Below are 17,612 nucleotides of genomic sequence, written 5' to 3'. Positions count from 1 at the left end.
CACTGACATAAAAGAAAGAGCTTTTCGTTATTTCATTATAAAAGAAATAAAAAAATCTAGTAGTTTATTTCAGAATTCTTTTTTTACTGTACTCAGTAACAACAGGTTGATCGATAAATTAGTTTTTAGAACCTTTAAAAAAAAATACTTCAATCAAGTTTATTGTAAAATTGTTCCTTTCACACGAATATTTATTTATTAATCCATTGTAACATTTCGTAGTGAAATAAGTCAAAGAAATGTATCATTCAATTGGAAGATGGAACTTGAAGAGAAATGATAATTAACCATTATTGGTAGAATAATTAATTTTACATGGTTATAGATAGTAAAATACACTAGAAATATTGACAGAATTTTCGATATGTTCCAAGTGTGCAGATGAGAACTTCACTTTCAAGTAATCTACCACTTTGGTCATTGTCATTTAGATTAACTATCGAGACAACAAGTAACGTCTCAAGTGCTTCAAATGTACATGTAATGCATCTGCAACAAACAATACATCTCTGTCTATGTTTTAGCGTAAGGTATCTTAAAAATGCAATTTATGGAAGCTGGTAATTTTATTTTTTAAATAAATATATTTATATTTCTATAAAAGAAGTGCATTTTGAATCGTATAGAATAAGTCAAGTAATAAAAATAATAGTAATAAAGATAAAAACAATAGTACTCATATAGATTGAAGTAAACAATGATAAAAATGTTCGTTATTTGAACTTCTTTTTACTTTATGGGAATGAGGATAAGTTTCAAGTTTTTTATTAGCTGATAAAGTGACACAATTATAGGAAAGTTCTGAGCGAATGAGGTTAAATCAGTCAAATAAGGATGTTTGATAATAATAATTATTGTAATCTATCACTTAATTACGGATAGAATCAAGAATAGGACTTAGAGCTTAGTGGATTATGGTTAAAATGATGTAACAAATAGCTGGAATATACTTAGACGACATGAGTTGAACATCTTAACGTGATATGGAAATCTGCTGGTGGATTATTCTATTTTAGGGTTTAACTGGTGATGAAAATTCAACGGTAGGGTAGATATATGATGTGACTTCACTAGGTATCAGGGTTGAAGTTGGTAGGGAATAAAAAAGTCGATGGGTGAGACCGGATGATAATGTTTATCTTCTTTACTGTCTTTTATTTCACAGACACTACAAACTAGAAGCAGAAATCGCGTCCATGACGTGGAAAGTACATTGGGAAGACGTATTAGTAGTTCCTGTCGGTGGAAGAACTAGGGGTTCGATGCATTCTCTTGCTCCGAATAAACAACGTGGTAGTCAGTTGGTAAATATTCTTGATTTTCCAATATTATTTTTACTTATTATGTTTGTTGGTATTTTCTTTTTTAATCTAATCATTGTTTTATGTATTTATTTTCAGACAATCTATTGGGATGATGATGTAAGCTTGCCTGGTGGTGTAGATAGAAATGTATATATACCTACAGGAATTTATAAGGTATTTTCTCTCGGATTTTTAATATTTATTAATAACTTAAGATTACTTCAATAATAGTATTTTCTCGTATTTATTGGTATTATGATAATTCTTTTTTTTTCTAAACGTTTTAACATTATTAAATATATGATTAGATGATTCTATAAGCTTTTGATTGATTATATTAATTGAAATTATTGTTATTGTTCGTTTCTAAAATTAAGTGCTTGGAATAAATCATTTCATTCATTCATATTCGTGCATATTCGTAATAAATATAAAAATAATCGATCAATTGAATAATTCAGCTATAAATATTGACGGAAAAAAATTTTTCATTTATTTTTTTCTATCTTGCATGATGGATTTCTGACATTATTTGAAATTGAGGCAAACACTCAGGCCAAATCTAGATCAATTTACTCTAAACTACATTAGCAAATACCAAATGATAAAGTTCGTTTTTTAGTAAAATTAATTGAATTTAAAAAAATTGTAAAATTAATTCTTGAGCTTGATGTAAATTTTATATTCTTATTTTTCTCGAGGGTATTTTACTAAAAAAAAAAATCATTTACGTTGAGAGAATAATTAATTGTTACATAATGAAGCCAATATTGGTCGTTTACAATATTTCTCATCAACCATTTTTTGTTGCATTGAGAAAATATTAAATTATTTTCATTACGATTTAATTAAAAACTCTGCATTTTAATAGAGTATTATTTCCAAGCAAGCATGGATTAAGCAAATTAAGATTTTTACATAAATTTTATTAGATTTAGTTTTCCTGATGGTAATTTGCGTAATACGATACATGAATTTTAATAAGATATTTTTTTCATCATATTTTTATTGGAACAACCAACAAATGTAATAAGAATATGCATTTTTATAATTCTAATAAATGTCTGCAAACTTTTATGAATCATATAAAAGATTTTTTACAAAAGAAATCAAATCTCAACAAGCAAATAATAGAAATATAAAATTTTATAGTCATAAAAAGTAGTATAAGTCAACCATTTGTATGACAGCCAAGCCTATTTTTTTATTTTCTTACAAGTATAAATCTTCTATTAAATTCTTATTTCTTGTTATTAGCATGCCATAAAAAAATTACAATCCTGTAAAAAATTATTTCTACGACTTTTTAATAAAAAAAAAAATAAATTAACTATTTTAATAATAAGTGTCATAAAAAATTTTTACAGAATTCACAAGTAGCAATAAAACCGCTCCCTCGGAATAAAGTTGAGATCTCAAGGCCACTTTTATTGGAACTAAAAAGAGTAAGTATTTGTTTTTTCTCAAATGAATCTAGTTAGGGGAAATTCTTATGAATAAATTAATTTAATAAATCTATCAATCTTTATTTGAAAGCATGTGATAATGCGAAGAATAAATAACTGCTTTCAATTTTTATCGATTTACAATCAAGATAAAGAACTATATTGAAGATTGTGAAATCTAGAATATAAAAGAGAAGTGCATGCGATAGGTCGTATCTATTCATGTGGTTCGTGGTATTGTGACTGTTGTAGATGAAGGACCTTCAGCATGATCACTTGGTACGATTTTATGGTGCTTGCGTCGAGCCACCTCACTGCTGTCTTCTTACTGAGTACTGTCCTAAGGGATCACTACAGGTTTAACTTACTACTTTACTCTTTTTTATATTCTTATAAAAAGTTTTTTTTTATTTAACCAAACAACTTTTTTCTGTCTTTCATGCCACTCTTTGATGCACTAATTAATCTGTTGCTTTGAAGGATATCTTGGAGAACGATCAGATTAAATTGGATCGAGTTTTCCGAGGTTCTTTGATCCATGATATTGTAAGGGGTATGGCATATCTTCATGCATCTGAAGTCAAAAGCCATGGCAACTTAAAGTCTTCCAACTGTGTTGTGGACTCTAGATTTGTTCTAAAAATTACGGATTTTGGATTACACGAATTAAGAAAACCCAGTCCTGGAGATTCTGATGATGACATGGATAGTTATGCTCATTGGAAAAGTAAGTTAATAAATAATAAATTTAATCAGAGCAAATATTGGTTTAGAAACATTCTCAATAAAAATACTTCTTGGATATCTACAATCTTGTTTTCATAAAGTTGAAAATCTAATAGGACAGCACTGATATAAAATTTTATTAGTTCTTTTATTTTGGATATTTTCCCTAATATTTACATAGAAAACTTAAATAAATAAAATAAAAATTGATTTCATATAGAACAACTTTGGACAGCACCAGAACTGTTGAGAATGGAGAGACGACCGCCTGAGGGTACTCAAAAAGGAGATGTCTATAGCTTCGCTATAATCGTACATGAGATCGTGGTACGCCAAGGACCATTTTACTTAGGAGAAGACAGCAATTACTCCCCAAGGGGTAAGTTCTTTTCTTTCAACTGTTACTTTACTGTTTGTATGCTTTTTCCTGCATTAGAAGAATCACTCCAGAGAGTCATTTCCCTTCCTGTATCTCGTCGCATATCACGTACTATTTCTAAATATTCTCAAATGTTTATTGTGAAAATATATCATATGTTTTATCATTATTATCGGATTCTTTTTAAATATTTTTTTGATATGATTTTTGAAAAAAAGATTTTTAAATAGCTTTATCTATTATTTTTCAGGTAAGTAGATTTTATTTGATGCAAGAATGCAATTTTATTCCTGAATACAACTTTTCCATCGTCAAACTTAGGAAAATTTACCACTGAAATATTTTCATACTCTCCAGTGAATTGTGGTATTAAAGCAATAAAGAATAACGAGCAAATGAGTTTTTTTATTGAAAAACTTCTGTATGATGAATAGAAATACTTTGGATGTTGAACAATTAATTTATAATTCGATCGTTTCTATTTACAACTGGGTCCAACTATTCTTCAGTTGATTTTCATTTTTAACCCATTATTAATGAAATTAGTTCACATTCTAAAGTGATAAAGAATTTTTTATTTAAATTTATTATCACTCATGGTCATATTTATTATTATATTGTTTTTTCGAATAGCTCAAGATTGCGTTTCAGTGGCACTATTAAATATAAAAGTTTTCCACAATTTTTTATTCAGTGTAGCTCTTTATTTATCTGCAGTTCGTTTAACACCGGAAAACAATATAAAAAAGTTTTTAAATCTAAAAAATATCTACTAATTAAAATTAATTCAAGGTAACATAAGTTCATATTAAATATTCCAGTTGATATTTAACTTTTTGTGCCAGAAATTAACTATCTAATCTGCTACATCATAACATTAAACTCCTGCTCCACTGCTGTTAAACTTCTTCATGATCAAAACGAGAATAGAATTTTTATCAAGAAACTGAAATAAATTTTTTTTGTAATATAATAGGAAGGTTTTTTTTTATATTCACTGACGAATTTTATCATCTGATTTGCAAAGTTGGATCTTCAATCCCTAGGGATATTCACACAATTCATGCGGGCTGGTAGAACTCTCAGAGACTCTGATGAAAAATTCTAGATGGGTCAGCATAAGTTTTCTGTTCTCTTTTCACATTTGTACGACATTAATTCTCGCAATTCCATTGTACGTGGTATTAAGTATTATCTCATATAATTTTCTATTACAAAAGAGTAACAAAAAGTGTTACAGATATTTTTCTATACAATCTTTTGTTGTTTTTTTCTTGATCTTCATCATATTCTATGTCCATTAGACGATCAAGTGTTCTGATATCATGACTTTTTTTAATTCTAGTCACGTTTAGTTGACGTGGATTTTTTCAAGTATTCGATGTCTAAGTGATCTCACTGGTAATTAACTGAATAGGTTTCTCATTCAGACATTTGTAGAACGAGGTCATATAGATGATCGAGTGGATTTATTTTCATTTTCTTTTTACTTTGTTATACTATAGATTTTACAAGATTCATCTTTTAACAGTCTATTTCTTTGACTTGTCAACTTTGACTCAAGCTAATGTTTTAAATTTTTTTTTTAGTTTCAAGACTATTTTCTTGACATTTTGAAGATATCTGTTGGTTATTTTGAATTATTCTTTGATGTTATAGCATGAGTTTTGATGACTTTTGATTTTTGTAATCGATAAAAATGTTATTACATCCATTATTTAAATTTATAAACCCCTTACAACTCTAGAGGTATTTTAAAATTTTTTATTCCTTTGATTGACAACTTTTTCAAGCATTGGACCATCAGTTATGCTATTTTGTTGATCCTGACTATTTCGATTAGAAACTTTAGAATGTCAATAGAAGTCCACCCTTCAACATTTCTGATATCCTGAGCATCTATCTATGTTGATATATACATTGTTATGTTTACCAAAAAATTTATTCAGAACTATTTAAAATTTAAAAAAAAATTTCCAAAGCATTTGTAATTTAGTTTGATTTTAAGATAATATTTTATAAATATGGTCTTCAGGAGTGATACTAAACTGGTGTATGAAAAAATCTCAAGGTAGCATTGCTCATTTAAGACCAGACCATTATCTATATAAAAAATTTAAATGCACACTTGAGTTGAGTATATGGTTGAATTAGTAAGCATATCTCTTCTTCAAATTGAAATGTTCATATATAGACAAGCTATTCAGCATTCTGGATAGATACAAAAAAGAGCTTTAGATGATTGAAAAAAATTTTTTCTTTAAAAAATTTCTATTTATATATTTTTATTATTTTAATTGTATGTATATTTAGTGGAAGACAGTTGAGTATTTTGTGTTTTTATATAAAATAATTTGATGCAAATTTAAATTTGCAAATGCCATGTTGTATTATTGAAGAAGAAACCAAACCTTTCAGAGTACAACAATGAATCAATCTCTATGTAATAATTTAATTTATCTAAGAAAATTAGGCTTCACTACACTTTGAAATTCAACTTCAAAAAAGCTTTCTATGCTCTTACTGTCATTACTTGACACGTCTCTTGGTAGATGAATACTTGGACGTATTCAATTATTTACACAGAATGCAAGACTTCATCTCCCTTGAAAGTTCACATCAATCACTACACTAATTATTAATTTATTACAAAAAAATCAGTAAATGTCATTTTGTCATCTTTTGACTTTTAACTCTACTTCGCATCCATTGATTTTAATTGTTTTGTATTCAGATTTAAAAAAAAAATCATGGATTGTAGAGTTAATTTTTTTAAATCTGATGAAACGTTTATTAAGAGTTACAAAAAAAATATCTACAAATAAAAGACCCTTTTATAAATATCCAACATGAATTTTGAAAAATTACATTTTTTTTATTTCTATTAACAGCAATTGTTTTTAAATTGTTGATTACACTTTCATTTGTGACTATTATTTGAAAGTGGAGTATATTAAAAGCCAATAAAAAAAAAATCAAATATAAATTCCAACCATTTATTTGAGAATTTACATTCATATTTTTTTTTGTTGGTTATTCATAAAATCCTGAATAACAACGGAATAGTTCGTCAATTAATTAATTAATAACAAAAATAGAAGTATCACGAATATTTACCAACAATTTGTAAACAATTGATATTCGTAGGAATGAAAAAAATTCCATCTTTGAACCAAAGGGTAGCTTACCCTCAAAGAGAATAAGTATTTTCCAGAAGTCGATAAAAATGTGTTTTCCATTAATTGACACCAGATTTTTTTACCGACTTTACACATTATTTTTCGTAGGAAAAGAAAAACTCTACATAAGGGATGAAAAGCTCCAAGGGTTGTAAAATTTTAGAATCGATAAAGACGCGCTCTTGAATTTCACTTGACGCTTTTATCGACGAGTGTCGCTTCGCTGAGTGTCAAACACCAAGGTAAGGGGGTGAAAGACAGAGTGAGCTTTGTAGAACTATGTAGTACACAGGGGTTGAAAGTTCAGTCAGAGCTTTTACGCGTTCGAGCTCGCTTGTATATTTGATGGCTTGTAAAATCTCGCGATCACGCGAACAGTGTTGGTGCTATGTTTTCCTTCATATAGTAGGTTGTTATGGAGTTGAAAAAAAATTTTTTTACATCAAATTCTTTCAATTTAAAATTACTTAACACCAATTCTCTTAAAATTGAAATAACCAAAATTATTCTTAATTAAAAGTGAATACTTTTTTCAGGCTAAAAAGAAAAATTGGATGATTAAAAAATAATTTATGTGCTTTTTTTTGATCAGTTAAATTAAATGTTATCAGTTTCAAAGTGCAAATTTGAACATGATAGTCAACTAAACCTTTTTACGGCTTCCTCTATTGTATCCCATTTATTCCTAAACGACAACAGCAAAAAAAAAAACATCAATACACCTCATTTTTTTCTCGGTTGAATTTACGATTCGATAACTTAATCAAAACGAGACAAGAACGGAAAAATAAAACTTGTCATTTATCTTCATTTTTCTCTACTGTTCTTTTGCTTTGTGAAGTTCAGCGACCTTTGACAATAGTTTTCAGTCTCAAAATGATCCGTTATATTTGAAGACCTAATTTATCAACCTTTTCTTATTCACCCATTTGAATATTTTATAGTCTTTTTCGAGTATTTCAAGTTGAGTACTTTCATATTTTACACTTCCAAAAGTATTAGAGAAGCCATCTAATAACTCTTGACTTTTTATCCTCAGTCATCAAGGCTAACAATAGATTTTAATCACAAAAGCCTGGAATACATAAACAAAAGATTTTGTATTTACTCAATAAACGGTAGTATTTCTAAATATTCATTTAATAACAATTTAATGGTGACACTAGGATTACTTTGACATAATATTGTGTTGGATAACGAAGAACAATGAATAAAATAAATAAGAGAAGTAATTGTTATCTGTCAATATAACCTAAAATCGAATGTATTTCATTTACGTTTGAAGGGCTGTAAAAGATATCTATAAGCTGGGTTATCCTAAAATAAAAGCGAGAGGAAGTTAAGGCCATAGTGAGGGTAAAGTTCAATAGAGGTTATAGCCGTCTTAATGTTGACGTCTTAGAAAGCAATAGAAGAGGGTGTTGGAGAAATTTTAACCTGATAAAAAAAGTTATACTGACTTAACCTCAACAGATTGTTTGAATTAAAGCTTGTTTTCTCTCTAAGAAATCGGGGAAGTATAAATAAATCTATAACGGAATATAAATTGAATTTTTACATTTTTGAAAGATGAAATAAATTGAAAGAATTTGAATGATATTTATCATTTTTAATCTGATAGTTTTTTGAGATTAAGAGGCAGAAGTAAACAAAAGTATAGAATATAAGCAAAGATGGAATAAATGAATAAAATCAAATAAAGTTGAATTTAAATTATAGAGAAAAATCATCAAGGCAGATTAATTTAAAGACTTAAGTCAACTAAAATAGTGAGTGAAAATATGGCTGAAAGAAGTAATGCTTCGAGCTCAAGCTCTTTAGCTTTACCGTCATTGCAAGGCGCGAGTCCTGATGGTGGTGCCAGTCCCAGAAGAGCTGTTAGTCCGTTACTTGAGGTACGAAGACCTCATTGCACCCTCAATTGCGACTCTTGCAGCGCTTATCTCGAGGACATCTACAGGCACAGTACGTTGAGCTTCCAGCAAGGTTGCTAAATTATTCAAAGATATTACCTATCTTTTTTGCATTTTTATAGTTCAGCTTTCACCTAATTGTTTCTCATGGCAAACATGTATAACTCTTTATTAAATATTTAGACAATTATCAGATTAAAATTAAGTAATAATTTGTAAATAACTTGGTAGAGTTTGAGATGGTGTAATTAGAAAAAGTTTTAATTGGAATGTTTGTTTGACTTTCATTACAATGTAGAGAATATTTGGTTAAAGGTATGCTTTTAGAGAGAGGAGAATTAATTTCTTTTGTGAGTGAACAATTGTTTATTAAAAATGTGTTGTTTTATGTTTTTCATTATTATTTTTTTTCATTTTTAGGAAGTTAAAAATACTCTTGCCAATGGAGAAGTATGATAAAAGTATGATTGTTCAAAGTTCTATAGAGATTTATTGGATAATCAATATTCCAATGGTCCATGTCCACCAATCACGAATGAAAATGATGAAACTCGAAATGCCTGGTAACGCAATTGCTCCTAACACACTACTAAAATTCATGAATTATAAAATAAGCCACAACAATTCAGTGCCTTTATTGGGGTGATAGTATCAGTGCTGAAACATCGATTGTATTCATGGCGAATATTGGCTTAGCAAAGTAATTTCATCCCATTGCGTTTACGCTACATTATATTAGATTCTGTTGGGACAAAGTACAGGTTGAACGGATAATCTACATTTCTACATGGTTCCAAGGTACATATGTGTATCAACACAACCACCAATATATACATGAGTGAATATCTCAGAATGATTTACCATATATACATATATGTAACTTTCTGCATAAATCTGAGAAAGTTAAATAGATTGATGAAGGAGAGACAAAAGCATTACACTTGTGTTTGACTTTTACGGATTGTATCTACTTGCATCAGTGTCCCGTCGAGTAGCACAATCTTAAACTTAGTCAGCCAAGTGAGCATAAAAAATTTGATTTTCTCAAGGACAAATGAAAGACAAATTTGAGTGACATGATTCTCAATGGTTTGTTGAAGAATATAAACTAAGTTTTCCCAAAAAAAACTGTTTTTCCTAGAAGACTGAATTTTTTTTTTTTCGATGCTCCTTTGATGGTTGTAGAAATTGGTTATAGTGCTTACAAAAAAGACATTTTGTAGTGTGAAATTGAGGATTAAAGTGAAAAGATTTTCCGTATTAGGAAATCGAAGAAATGGTTGAAAGGGATGTATTGAATGCTTTCACTTCATTGTCAGATAGATCAGCAAGAGAGGATGTATAGAGAATTGACGTAGCGCAATATGAGGGTCTCGACTGTTTCCCACAAAGCTTCTCACTCTTGAAATCGATATCACGTCTCTCGGTTTGCGTCGGACTATCACGCGGATACCAATAATGACCACGAATGAGTCTCATACTGTCTATCAAAGCACCACTCCTAAGTGCTAAGATGAATTTCGTGATTTATAAAACATTCTCTAGAGCATTAATGTCTTTAGGAATTTCGGATTGAACTTGATGAATGCATACATGCTAAAGTCAATATAAACCGAAATAAATACATATCATTTCTTGCAAAATAGTTATATTTCTTCTTTAGAAAAAAAACTAAGGTTGTAAATTTTAAATATCAGGACGTTTTGATGGCACTGGAGATTAAGTTAGGGAAATAAGCAGTGTATGATCACGTAGATAGATTAAACAATGATTGAAATATGGTCTTTATATTCCAAAGAGCCTAGATTATTCTCCAATGTATAGGTCCTTACGAAAAATCAATGAAAAAAATGTTCTACTAACTTTCATAACGACATTTTTCGATTTTATCATCGACTTGGTGGTGTTTAAGTGCATCTGATTGACATTACATACTTTTTGTTTTAGAAATCGTCGAGGGAGTCAGAAGAGGAGGAGGATCTCCATTAAGACCTTCGCTTGATGAGGCAGCAGTAGAGGAAGAAGTGAGTCATAAAAACTTTTTTACTAATATCTTAGATTATATATTTAAAATACTTTCCATGGGATACATCAACCTATTTTTCGCCTTACTTTATCATCAAATTTAACCTCAGTGTGGTTATAACTTACATAAGTAATGGATGTTTATATGACTATGAAGTAAGAGTATTTGGAGGTCATCTCTAGAGAAATAATGTTATATGATTACTTCCAAAATGTATTTGTTATTTGGAAAGATAAGAGGGAATACTCTTCATTCATATGTAAGTGAGTAATATCTCCAAATGGCTCCCTGCTGTCTCTCATGGCATACATTATATCTAACCTGGATAGTTAAAATATTCAATGCTGAGGTGCTAAAATGACGTATATGTTCCAATAATTTTCAAACTTGACTTGCTCGATATCATACATTTACATTTCCTTTTTATGCTTCGATAAACATTGAATTTTCAGTCAATTTTTACACCAGAGTTATTTTCTTTTATATTTTGTGACGACAATTTTCTATGATAATGAATGTTTAAATTTTCTATCACAGTGATTTTTTTTTATACCTTTTTTTCATGTTGGAATAGGTAGCTACTTTGATGAGGCGTTGCTGGGCACAAGATTCTGCAGATCGACCAGATTTCCCTGCATTGAAGCAAACGATTAGGAAAATCAACAAGTGAGTAACTCTCTGCTAATTTAACATTTTGTAGTATTTAAACTTGGGGTAATTAATACTAATTAACATGCTCATATGTATGATAATACATGCTAACAATTGTGAGAAGTGAAATTAAGTAATGTTTATGAGTTAGAACAAAAGCAGAGATTCATGAGAAACAGGTGTTGGAGAATCTTATTTGAAATTGTTCTACTGGAATAATTTTATCTGGGAAAAATTGTTAGTGATAAAATTTTTAATGAATTAATTATAAATTACTCCTTGTTGAGTAATTAATTTGAAAAAAAAAAAAAGAAATTTAAAGTTTTTTAGCCTTGAAAGAGTTCATACACCCTTGATCATTCTCGAGTTTTTATCGTTATCTAGTTTTTAGTCTCATTAATTATCACTCCAATCATAATGCTCTAGTTTTTTATATTCTCATACCACAAAATGGTTATGTATATTTTATTATCGATTAAATTTCTATATAAAATTAAAGTAGAAAAGAAGTAAATTTACTATAAAAAGTTTATTCATTAACATTTTTTGATATCTTTTTTTTGAAGAAACTGTTCTTGAGAGGAAACTTTATTTTTGGTCTAAAATTCTTCTTTATCAGATTTTTCTGCTGGGATTCTTTCTCATGGGATTTTTTCTATCGAGATTTTTCCCAACATTCTGAATAAAAGTTTGGAAAAATTTTTTTTATTATACCCATAAATCTTGTGTCATCATCAAAAAACAGTTTTGTGAATATTAGAATCAAAAGTGATCATAAAAAAAATTGAATCATGAAGTGTTTGAGTATTTTATCACGAGATATTAAATATATCAAGTAACATAAAATAACATCATTGACAAACTATAAAAAAAAACGATTCTTTTTCTTTAATGCCAATAAAAATTGAAAGTTCAATTTTAAAAATGAAAAAGCGTTTAAACATTGGAATTTTATATAATTCTAGCACATGATGTATCTATAAAGTTCTCAAAATACAAAAATAAATTTCTCTCAGCTGTCGAGTTAGTTTAACCTTTGAGTTTGGAAACAGGTGACATGTTTATTTCAGTGATCGCCATGGGATTATTCTAGAAATAATATCAGATAAAATGATCAATTACTGCTGTAACAGATAGTTAAACTTTTTTTGCTGATGGTTCATTTTAGCACCATATAAAACATATACCTAAAAGCAATATGACCTTTCACATGCTTCATATATATTCTACGAAGAGAGGTTTAATCCTGAGAGATTAACACAAGAGTGTAAATGAATAATGAAGAAGAGATGATAGGAAATAAGATACAAGAACTATTCGCTAAATTGTGCTTAAACCAAAGTACATCATAAATGTTCAATATTTATTTTTCTTCAGGTCCTTTTTTAACCCCATGTATTTCACTCATTCATTTTATTCCTTTGAAAGTTTAAGCTTTTTTATTCTTGTGCATAAATTAACCCACCAGGTCTGAGGAATTTTTAATGATGTACTTCGCAGCTTTCATTACTCTGAAAGCTACCACCTAGGTTTTTAGGTATCGTCAAAGCATATACGTATAAGTTTAGTTCTATACAAACGACAGATATGCTTTTACAATCCAACTATAAAGACCTTCATGATGTGCCAAGCTTACGTCTTTCACCATTTCTTCAATCATTTATTCTAATTATTTTTACAAGTGATTTCCTTCTTTAATGATTCAGATTCTACAACCATAAATCTACTTCTAAATTTTATTGAAAGATTTTATTCAATAAAAGTCCATAATTTTTTTTTTATTCAAGTAGCTTTAATACGTCCAGTCAGGGAATCAAACGGTGACAAAATCAATTTCAGGTGTAGAGGATAGGAATGTGTCCTAGAAAATGGCGTCTCCTGTTGAGATTCAAAGTGGTCTATTGATTTTTCACGTAACTTGCTAGGTCAACAAGTACAGGGGCAAAAGCCTCAGATGATAGTTATAGCTAGACGAAGGTAAAAGTAGGAAAAGAAATAGGAAAAAGGTCATCGAGCTAACAAAATAAAAATCAGTTTCTTAGTATACTTTAAAAGAAAATAAAACATTTCAAATGATCGTAATACTTTTTTTTTTGTTCTACTCTCGTGATCTGGATGTTTTTGTCAATTGAAAAAAACTTTGGGTATAGAAAAAGATGAAGCCTTCCAAGTTTCTTCATCCTCACTAATGTTAGAATAATTGATGATTTTGTGAAACTTGGGGATAGATCAAGGGAGAAACATTTATTTCCTTACCATGGAAGCTTTTTTGTCTTTATTGAGTAATTTTTTAAGCCACATACGTATAGATAAAGTAACCTTTTAAGTGTAAATTTCATTTCACATTTTTTTACAGCATTTTATGACTAAAAGCAAAAGTTTGTTAACATCAAAGTTTTATTTTCACTTTGTTGAAGTCAATTATAACATTTTTTCAAAAGTTGAAAAACATTCATTTCCCTTCAGTTCATTGTTAATAATCTCTTCAAGATTGACTTCAAACTATAAAATAATATTATTTAATGTTTTAGAATCAAATTTCATGATATCGTTTAAAAAAAAATCTCTTTCTAGAACAACCTATTTTCTGGTAAAACATATTATTGATATTATCTTACATAGAGTTGTTCTGTTGAAACCTGGCATTCTCTTTTATGTCAAAGTTCATATTAGTAACCAAATACTTAAAAAAAAATATCTTCATCTTCTTTTACTCCACGTCATCAACTCATTTAATTGTCATCTTGGAGATTGCCTTCTTTACAATTTATTCAATTTAATATAATATTTCTATGACACTGCCACTTACAAGACTGATTAATTTTTTTACAACGGTTGCTTACAATATCCTAGCCTTTCAGGATCAAAGTAGAACCAAGTCCAATATTGATGCAATAAAGCATGACTATAATAGAAAGAACTCTCTACCCAAAGTTCAATGTAGTTAAAAATATCCTTAGTTAACGTCAGACAATTTTACCTAAAGGTTGAAGGGCTTTGGTCTTCACTGTCTGATAATGTGGAAATACACAATAATTTTATTCTGCATTTTCTATTTATCTATGTATTCAATACCTAGCATTGTAAATGACAGGTATGAAAATCGAAAATCAATCTGGATTATTGAATTTTTCTTAATGCTGATGGTGTATTTTTTAATTGAGTGTTTTAATGAACTAGAAGTTCATTAATTCAATTGACGTTGATGAGTTAAATTTAAATTCAGAATACTGGTTGATAATAACATTTTGCACTTTTAATTATTCAGCAGAAATAAATGTTATAATGATAATTCTTGGTTTTTATATGAATATAAGATTAATTATTGATGAAGAGTTTTTAAATTTATTCATTTTTTTATTTTTATTTTGAAGGATAATAATTGAAATCATCAAAAATTATTGATTTAACAAGTTTGCATGATAAATACAGATACATAAAAGATCACTGCAAATATTTTTCTGTTCATCAAATATTTGAATACAGAATGAACTGATGATGAGCACAAATATTTTTTTTTTTCAATGAAAAGAAAATATAAACGTGTAATGATGAAGCAAAATAGTGATAAACAATGACTGGTGAATTTAAAAAGGTGAATGTACAAGTAGACATTATTATCTGATATCATTTTGTATAAGTTCAAAACTACATTTCCATAACATTGAACATCAATTCTGACGTCAGGTACTGGTTCTGACGTATCTTTTTCATCCAGAAAAGAAACTCAATTTACAAAACAACTTGATCAATTCTGTTGACGTCCAGGAGCTCAATATTTCTGTAGCTTCATCACCAACTTTAGACTCAAGCTTTTCTTAAAAGAAAGCTTGCAAGTGTGAAAAGTTACATTATCCCAAGTTGCAATATTTCTGACTACATTTATATTGCAGTGTCAGATGTGAATAAATAATGAGAAACTTGAACTTGGCAAACTTTTATTCTTGTCACTTGATTTCCTTTTTTCTACCTCTCAGAGGATTAGATTTACATGAATATAAACAGAGTAATATAGATATTATCTTTATTGACTGGTAAACTTTAATGTGACCTATAAATTTAACGATGATACAATCATCTTTGAGATATAATACCCAAAGGTATAATCTTTTATTATTCCTAAAATGTTCTTATAAAATTTATTGTTAATCTGACAAGATATTACGAGCTGAATAAATGCACAAATTATATTTATAATAAATTTATTATATTAAGAATGTTCTACATTATTAGCAACATAAAACATGTTAAGAAATTGAAAATCTCGTTAATTTTAAATAAAGATTGAGTTAATGATAAACTGTTGAATGGACAGTATATTTAATACTTTTAAATTAAAAACTTCTTATGAATAAAAAGTTGCTTTCAATAGCAGCATTTATTAGTATTGAATGTACTATTGAAATGATAAATACGTACGTAATTTATGTTTGGTAAATCTTGAAGAATCAGTAATAAGAGAAAAAAATTCAGTTTTTCAATAAAAAAAATTTTATTATCAATTATCTGATGGAAATATTTCAAAAAATTTTTATAGATTAATTTTTTTCTTCGAGATAATTTTTGGTAGAAATTATAAAAGCTCAGCTTCCCTCTTTTAAAGCACCTCTATGATCATTTTTCAGCGAGACATGAGCTCTTGAAGTGAAAACATACACTCTCAACTTTGAACGATTATAACTTGTACAAAAAAAAATAACGGTGTAACAATTACTTAAGAGCCATTAAAAATTTTTGAGTACTTCATAAAGTGATATACTTAATGATTAAAGAAAATCTGAAACTTTAATTTAAAATTATTAAAAAATCAATAGATAAAATACATGACATTAATTTTTAAAGGAAACCATTTATATTTATCATTGTTTTGTGATCTTGTGTAATCAAAAAAAGTTATTCTCGTCTCTATAGGGATAAAATTTTCAATAACAGTAAATATTATATTAGTAATTTATATAAAAAGGAAAATATTTAATCAACATCATGAATTATCTATGAACTCAATAATTATTTCTAAATAAATAACTAAAGTGATTTCGTTTATGTGCTAGTATAGTTATTGATTATCGAATTTACCTTTTAATTAGTACTGGTTATTTAAATGTCAACATCAGATAACATTCTCTCAAATATATCCATCTATTTTATTTATAATAATAGTAATGTATAATAATGATGATGGATATTAATTATTAGTGTTTGTAACTTGTAGTGAGAAAAACAAAAACGTTGCAAGTAATCTAATTAACACAGTTCGTCAATATAGAAACATGGTATTAATCAGTGGGGTTGATTATCTACATGTTCGTGGGAAATGACATTAAATACGCAATCGCTGAACAAAAAGTGCGTGTACTGAGTGAATCAATATCAAACTTGACTCAATAGGCTGTCCATTGAAAGACAATGACTGCCATCGACAGTACAGGATTGAATTCGACATTTGCAAAAAATTGAACCAATTCATAGTCAAGAGACGTGAGGTGGCTGATAAATGGGAATTATGGTCAGCTTAAAATCTCATAACTATTCAAAATAGTATATTTTTGGCAGAATAACCATTTGTGTTAATCAAAAATTATTAATAAATATATTTAGCTTTAACTTTCAGATAAATTTTGTTTAGTTTTACTTTAGAAGTTACCTAATTTTTTAATTTTCAATTAAAAATTTATTTTCAAATTAAATGATAACTGGCAGATATGAGGTAATTAATTAATTATTTAATAAAGTTTTTAATGGATTTTTTTCACTGAGTATTCTTTATTATATTATTTTTCCATTTATTTTTTTTACTTCATCATAATGAAGTTGAAAATGGGAATGAATTTTAAAATCCAGATCCATCAGTTCCATTATTATTATTTCATGCTGATATATTATATTGATTTCATTCTATATTATCTATTTTCATTCTCACATATTGGGATGAACAGTTAATAAAGACAAAACAAAGCACCACTATCATTGTGATTAAATCTTCCTAAAT

General features: G+C 28.2%; 1 protein-coding gene across 4 annotated transcripts in view; it reads left to right on the top strand.

The window, feature by feature from the left end:
* Positions 1–17,612, top strand: part of LOC118067775 (atrial natriuretic peptide receptor 1-like) — a 53,756-nt gene that overhangs the window by 22,078 nt on the left and 14,066 nt on the right. For all 4 annotated transcript variants that reach the window (XR_004690426.1, XM_035084710.1, XM_035084709.1 and 1 more), the window contains 8 exons: positions 1,166–1,304; positions 1,401–1,478; positions 2,672–2,749; positions 3,002–3,106; positions 3,230–3,476; positions 3,696–3,854; positions 10,894–10,970; positions 11,547–11,638. Coding sequence is in view for 3 of the 4 variants with exons in the window: in XM_035084710.1 (XP_034940601.1) it covers positions 1,166–1,304; positions 1,401–1,478; positions 2,672–2,749; positions 3,002–3,106; positions 3,230–3,476; positions 3,696–3,854; positions 10,894–10,970; positions 11,547–11,638 (975 nt within the window). In the remaining variant the exon portion in view is untranslated. The remainder of the gene's footprint in view (positions 1–1,165; positions 1,305–1,400; positions 1,479–2,671; positions 2,750–3,001; positions 3,107–3,229; positions 3,477–3,695; positions 3,855–10,893; positions 10,971–11,546; positions 11,639–17,612) is intronic.

The sequence above is a fragment of the Chelonus insularis genome, unplaced genomic scaffold (genome assembly GCF_013357705.1).
Source record: "Chelonus insularis isolate UGA/USDA-ARS -01 unplaced genomic scaffold, ASM1335770v1 contig_397_pilon, whole genome shotgun sequence".
NCBI classification, from domain to species: Eukaryota; Metazoa; Arthropoda; class Insecta; order Hymenoptera; family Braconidae; genus Chelonus; species Chelonus insularis.
This window is presented reverse-complemented; position numbering and strand designations above follow the sequence as displayed.